This window comes from Pyricularia grisea (assembly GCF_004355905.1).
Source record: "Pyricularia grisea strain NI907 chromosome Unknown Pyricularia_grisea_NI907_Scaffold_1, whole genome shotgun sequence".
NCBI classification, from domain to species: domain Eukaryota; kingdom Fungi; phylum Ascomycota; class Sordariomycetes; order Magnaporthales; family Pyriculariaceae; genus Pyricularia; species Pyricularia grisea.
The window spans coordinates 6,468,724-6,475,709 of NW_022156716.1; the positions used below are offsets into that span (position 1 = coordinate 6,468,724).

The following is a 6,986-nucleotide window of genomic DNA, read 5'->3' on the forward strand; positions in this document are numbered from 1 at the left end:
TTTTATTAAATTTTCGTATTATAGTTGGTTATTTATAATAAATTAAACGTTTACGTAAATAAAAGGTTATTTTATTATTATTAAAAAATAATAAAATTCCCCCTATTTATTAAAAAACGGTTAGAATAAAATATTCGTTTATAACGTTAAGAAATTTTACAATTTTCCAAACGCGTTATTTTTTTTTTATTTATTTATTAATAATTATTTACGGGTTTAAAGGATACGTATATTTGCAATTAATATAAAAAATAGCCTGTATTTATTCGCGGGCAAATATGCGTGTGGGTAGATTACGTATGGCGATACGTGATTTTAAAACACGTAACAGAAATTTTAACGGATCTTTGCAGGATTGTAGATAGTTACAGAACGATAGATATTATGTATGAGAATACCGTTTAATTGTTATATTGTTTTTACCGATCGCAGCGATCACTCTATTCCTATCAACAGTTTGTATGTTTAATCTTGGGCGCAATCCATACAGCTGCAGGATTCCAATTTAATCACAGTTCCACAAGCCTACGTACAAATAAACAGTTCATGGTAAGCCGACAAACTAACGCATTTTGAAAGTCACATAAAACAGACCCCGTGCTCATCAGGTGCCTCTCGCGGTAACAGGGTTTTTGTCAGAACGAACCTTTAGAGAGTTCGCGCCGACGATAGCATTGAGCACAGTATTGGCGGCGCTCGTGGTAACTAAAACAGGGCGCGGCAGGAATTGAACAGCGCATTGCAGCAATTAATGGAAGGGGAACTTGAAATCATTTGTTTTATTACTCTTATTGATGTTCCATTTATATCTAGATTTCCGAACATGTTACGGATCCCACAAAATTCACTGTGATCCCAAACTTTTTATTTTTATTTTTATTTTACTCTCATCCATATAAACGACCGCGTTAAACAAAGCTGATTGGACCAACTAACATTAAGTTCTGAGCATGGTCCTGTTGTGCTGCCCTTGGCGACCTGCTGCATCAGGCAGTCACGCGGCTCTTGTGTGGACGCACTCCTTAGAGCTCTGATGAACCGATTGGGCGGGGAATTCCATACGGTGTATATCATCAATACGGGCCGTAGCTCAAGGTCAAAGGCAGAATTTCACCCAATTCCTTCATTTGGTTGTGTTATCATGATAGCAAAGTACCTCATTCAAGGATAAAGGCTGGGGATTATTTGTGTCGATCTTGAATTCTAAGCTCGCAATGGGAAATCACGGACGGCTGTTGTTCCCGCAAGTAGTTAGTTATCCGCTGTTTCCAACCAAGTCGGACTGAAATTCAGTACTTGTGTACCGTAGATAATTTTTTTCAGGCTTCTGAAGTGTGTTGATATCAAGCGTCTGTGATTCAAGCATAAATCATCATGTAGCAAGTATATATTGGTCACTAATTGTAGATGATCCAAAAGCTCCCCTGATGCTACAAGTAGTGGCCAGGACAGTACTGACAGCCTGACAGGACAAACGCCGTAAAGTTCTGAACAGTATGTACCCGGATGTATTTGAAAGCTCGAGTGATCCTGAACGAGCAGGTCACCATGTCCTCAGATTTCACTCACCACAGCTTGAACTGACCATCAACACTATCGGTTGTCCTCCTCCGCACCGACCACGTCTACGTCACTTGCCCACAAACGTCCTTGAACCTATCAGAGCTAAGTAGGCACTTCTTCGACGTGCCTTCCCCCTCTGAAGCCCCTTATTGATCACGAACTGGCGGGGAACTCTCTACATCATCTACTCGCAAGCAAAGTTGGCGGGGTATTCTTTTCCTTTATCCCAATCTTCTCGTCTTCTACTTCTCTTTTCTTTCATCTCTAACCTTTCCTTCTCTCGCGATACTTTTTCAACAATCTTTTCTGAATCTCTTCAATAACCCATCTCGCGATCCTACACTTCATGTAGGAGATCAAGAGAGGCGTTTTTTATCGATCCTATCACGAAACAACTCGTCTAGTATCATTATCATTCTGTTTTCTCCGCCAAACCGACGTTTTGATCACCAACCGAACCAAGTCACTTCTCGTTCACTAGCTTGATCATGGATCTTGCCGAGTGTTATGAGCGAGATCGTCGCAGACAATCTCTTCCATACTCTCCTGCACTGCCAGTCAATCGCGCCAACATGGCGACTACCCGTCATCATCGCGATCGGGCTCCGGGTTCTTTAATAGGCGAACGTACTCCGCTGCTCCCACCTCCAGGTGGCTGGCCTGAAGACGCGAACAGCAATGGTCTACGAGAGTATATGCGTGCTACGGCCCTCGCAAATGCTCGCCGGCCGTCAAACAACCGATTCCTTCCCAAATACCCCATCCGCATGATCGCCAGAGCTATCCCGATTCCCGTCTGGGGTATCACCTTTCTCACAATCCTCATCAATATCATTGTCTGGGCTGTCGTCGGAACCATTGTCTACTTTCACCCAAAGCTTTATCCCTCGATTGCTTTGTCTTGGATTCTTGGCCTTCGTCATGCCCTGGATGCCCCCAACGTTGCGCTCATCAACCTGGTTACTCGACGCCTGATCGCCAACGGCCAGCGTCCCTGCACAATTGGATTTTGGTTCTCGCTCGGCTACTCTACCATTGTCATCATGACTTGCATTGTGGTGGCGGCTACCGGCGGTGCTTTCGTCAAGAATTTCGGCAACATCTCCCAGATTGGCAGCCTCGTTGGTACAAGTATCTCAACCATTTACCTGGCTGCTCTCTGTGGGACAAACATCTGGGTCCTCTATCAAGTCTGTTACAAGCTCAAGGCCGAGGTAGAAGGTCGCGTCAGGCGTCCTCCCTTTGACATTTGTATCCCCCGCGACATTGTTGAGGCCACCGGAGATGGTGCAATCCTGGAAGAGCTGATTGACGAGGAGGCATATCCTACGGTATTTGAAGATGAAGAGAACGAGCCCGAGGCCCAGCTCCTCGTCGCCAGTCAACGACTCAACTATTTTGAGCGTCTCGACAAGTGCTGGAAGTTGAGGGAGAGGTTTTTCAAGGTATCCGGGAAATTCTACAAGATGATCGACAGACCCTGGAAGATGTTCCCTACGGGTATGCTCTTTGGCCTCAGCTTCGGCACTAGTGCCAAGATTGCTCTCTTGGGCTTGACCAGCATTCAGGTCGCCCAAGCCAACATCTGGTTGATTCTGATCTACCCGGCCCTTTTCGCTGGTAAGCTTGGGAACACTCCATCAATCATAGCCCTGTCTCCTCTTGACCATGCAAATAATACCCTTGCACTATTCTTTGGCGCCAGCTAACTTTTCATCTCTATATACAGTTGGCATGTGCCTTGTCGATTCCGTCGAAAGCGCTGTCTTCATGACCCTTCACACAACTCGAACCTTTGAGCGCAATATCACATCCATCCTCAACTACTCTATTGTAATGACCTCGGTGACAATCTTTGCGTCATCGTTTGTCTGCACCTTTGAGTGTCTAGCTCTTGCGCGGACGATCATGAAGCCTCAGCCAGGAAATGCCTTCTGGGATGGAGTCACAGCTATAGAGGACAACTTTGCTATCCTTGGCGGTGGGATATGCGCCCTAATTATCCTCATGGGCGTCATGACCATTTTCTTCTATCGGTCGTGGGGAGTATATCAAACAAACAGAGCTAGGCTTCACGCAAGGTGGGCCGATTGGACAGCCCGCCGTCAATTACCTGAGAACCCGCCTCCTGGCGCAAATCAGAACCCTCCCTTGTCCGTCAACCCTCCTTCGCCCCCGCCCTCGCCATTACCTACTCTGCCCCAGTATCTGCCTCTACCTGATGCGGAGGAAACTGTGAATGATCAGACTCATTGGTTGTTGAAACCTTTGAAGTTTCGGCTAACGATGTGGCAACATCGTTATCAGAGATCCCGAATCCCCCCGTCCCCTCTCGACGCCGCCTCGAACGAGGAACTTTATAACCACTCGAACACGCAACGTATGAACAACTTGACAGCCGAAGACTTTGTCGAGGACGAGCGGATGAGGGCGTGGGCAAAGTACAAGGGCTGGCGCATCATCAAAGAGTACGAAAGGAGAAGCAGGGAGTACGACGAGTACAGGCTGGCTCACAATATCAATTGATTTGCTCTCCAGCAGGAGAACAAGAGCCAACCATCAAAACAACAAAAAAAGAAGAACAAAAAGAAACGAAACACCCGGCAGACACAAATTGTCATTGGGTATTCACTTATGATTTCACGACTGTACGACATTATCATGATCACACGAATTATGAACGGGTGGGCGGTGACGAACGAGCACACATCGGTGAACACTCAAAGGAACAGCCAGCCCCAAAAGATCGATCTCTATTTATGATAGGAAAAGCTTGTCAGAACGAACGAGATTGGAATGCTTTATTGGAGGATAGCAATGGCAGGGACAAAGACCGAACCCAGGCGGTCTTGCATGGTCAATTTTGCACCTCATTGATTGTTTGATTTTTCTTTGATTTGAGTTCACTTTTACATGACGACCTGTCTTTTCTCTTGTAAGCATTGCTTTCAGGACTGTCATTATATCTCGACACTCAGCCTATCCCTGGTTTAGCTTGCAGGCCAGGCAATGGCTGGAACGGGTTTATTTCACCATCACTTAATGTTTTTAGTCCGAGCTCCGGGAAGAGCGATTTTGTACTGTTTTACTGATATGCACTTTAAGGTGGTGGTTTGCTTTTCACAAGATACTTTGTCTCATGTCTATGGTCTCACCTAGACACCTTTGATACCCAGGGGTGGTTCACATGTATTTATATCAATCTCATAACCCAAGGAGAAAAGTCCACACTCCCGAGGCGCCTCGCTGTTTAGCAATCAAACACAAAGCTATTCAAGCCCCAAAAAAAACAAATGCTCTAGTAGTCCATGGTGATCATGATTTATCTTCTCCGTCCTTTGTAGAAACAGGCGGCACAGCAGCCTTCTCATACTCTTCACCGTCCTTGCTTACGATGGTGGCATACTTGGCCAACTCCCCACCGCCGTCCTCTTTATTTGTCTCATCCTTCTTGACTTCGCTCCTGGCCCCGCCGGCGTTGTTCATGGCGTCGTCGAGATCCATCTCCCCCTTCTCGCCCATGCCGCCCTCGGACAGCCCGCCACCCTCCATGACGACTCTCAGCTCGAGCGCCTCGTCCTTGCTGTAGACCCTGAACCCAACAACGCAGACGGCGTTCCAGGGCTCGGCGCGCGCGTCCTCATTGTCCGTCTCGTCGATGTCGACCAGCACCGGGTTCGGCAAGCCCGCGGCCTGGGCGGCGGCAGTCTGCTCCCGCAGCTGGACCTTGGGGTTGGCCGTGTCGTCGTCGGACGAGTCGAACAGGTCGTCCCAGTCGCTGACGGGGGAGTCGGACGAGTCATCCTCCGAGTATGGGTCTCGCTGGTTTTGGGCCTGTTGTTGCTGCTGATGCTCTTGCTGCTCTCGTTGTTGCTGCTCCAGCTTCTTTTGCTCTTCTTGAGCGGCGAGCAGTTGCTTCTGGGCCTCGGCCTGCTGCTCTTTGTGGTATTGGCACACGATTGGCAGGGTGTTGGTCGCTTTGCTGTCGGTCGACTCGGGTTCCGGTGGTGGACCGCCTGTCACTGGCGGCACCGGCACCTTTTCGCTGCTGCCGTTGTCGGTGTCGGGGCCTGGCGTGACCGTGTCTGACTTTTCGCTCTGGGGGGTGTCCATTGGTGTGTCTTGGGGCGAACTGTCGCTGGAGGTGATGCTTTCGGCGTCTTGCTTGCACTCTGAGCTGGAAGAGGGGTCGGTCGGGGCGTCAATGTGCGTTGGCTTTGTGTCGACAGCTTGCTTGTCTGCCTCGTTATTTGGCTCGTCGGCGTTGGTGGGCGTCTCCACTACGACATCCTCGTCTGTTGCGTTGGGCTCGTCTGCTGGGGTCTCGGCCGTCTCTGCGGCAGGCTTCTCGGTCTGGCTCTTGTCTGCGTCGTCCGTCTTCACATCCTCGGCCTTCTTCTCCTCGACCTTGGGTTCGGCCGCTAATTTTGCGGCTTCTTCCTCAGCCTTCTTCTTCTCAGCAGCCTCCCTTCTCTCCTTCTTTCTACGTTCCCTCTTGGCCAGGTTCTTGTCCCTCTGCTTCTTGTGCACGACCGTCTGCAGGCGCCTCCTCTCCCAATTGGCCTTCCTCTCCTTCTTGCGCTCCTCGTCGGCCTTGGAGTGATCGCAGGCCCGGCGCTGCCGCGCCACCTCGGCCAGGTGGGCAGCGGCCTTGCTGTGGGCTAGGTCATATGCCCTGCCGACCTGAGCGAGCTTCTCGTTCTCGACGCGGGCACGGCACTCCCTGGCGACGACCTCCTCGACGCTGGACGAGCCGTTGAGCCGCTCGCCGCTGACGCAGATCCATATGCTATAGTTGCCGGCGGCCATGTCGGGCAGCTCGACGCCGACGGACCGCTCCATGAGGTAGTTTGCGTGCGAGCGGACGATGTAGTCCTCGGCGTCGGGCCGCCCTTGCTCGTGCACGCGGAAGTGCAGGTCAAAGACGTACTGGCCGCGCAGGCCCTTGAAGTAGCGGTCGTCGAGCTGCGACAGCACCAGCACCAGCGGCGAGTCCCTGGTCAGCTTGACGTGGAACTTTTCGTGGTACTGGGCGCGCCACGGCACGTCGACGCCGATCCAGCGCTGGCTGACGCGCCAGTCCGGGTCGCTGAACAGCCGCGTGCGGTCGACATGTTGGAACTTGCGGAGGAGGTCGTCGTACGTGATCCAGAAGACCGAGTCGCTGCCAAAGGAGTGGCCCAGCTCCTCCTGCACTTGTCGGTTCCACTCCTTGGATCCGTCCGAGTATGCTCCTTCCCAGATGCCCCGGCCTTTGGCACCCCAGGGGTTACTGTTCCCGAGGTGGATTGAATTAGCAAGCTGCACAACACAAAACAGGAATGGTGGTCCAGAAGGGTCCAGGGGTGGCGTTTGTTGTGCATCCTTGGCAAATACTGGGGAAGCGGTGTGGAAAAAGCAAAATAAAAACCGCCCCCCCCCCC

The 6,986-nt window shown here is 50.6% G+C and overlaps 2 protein-coding genes across 2 annotated transcripts in view; one reads left to right on the forward strand and one right to left on the reverse strand.

The window, feature by feature from the left end:
* Positions 1-2,051: 2,051 nt before the first annotated feature.
* On the forward strand, positions 2,052-4,089 carry PgNI_02004 (uncharacterized protein; the record flags this gene model as incomplete). Its single annotated transcript, XM_031122075.1, has 2 exons — positions 2,052-3,183; positions 3,293-4,089. The coding sequence occupies 2 exons, from the start codon at positions 2,052-2,054 to the stop codon at positions 4,087-4,089; spliced, it is 1,929 nt and encodes a 642-aa protein (XP_030986272.1).
* A 585-nt stretch (positions 4,090-4,674) lies between these two features.
* Positions 4,675-6,986, reverse strand: part of PgNI_02005 (uncharacterized protein) — a 4,928-nt gene continuing 2,616 nt past the window's right edge. The window contains exon 4 of the mRNA XM_031122076.1: positions 4,675-6,835. Within this exon, the coding sequence (XP_030986271.1) occupies positions 4,879-6,835 (1,957 nt within the window). The 3' untranslated portion in view covers positions 4,675-4,878. The remainder of the gene's footprint in view (positions 6,836-6,986) is intronic.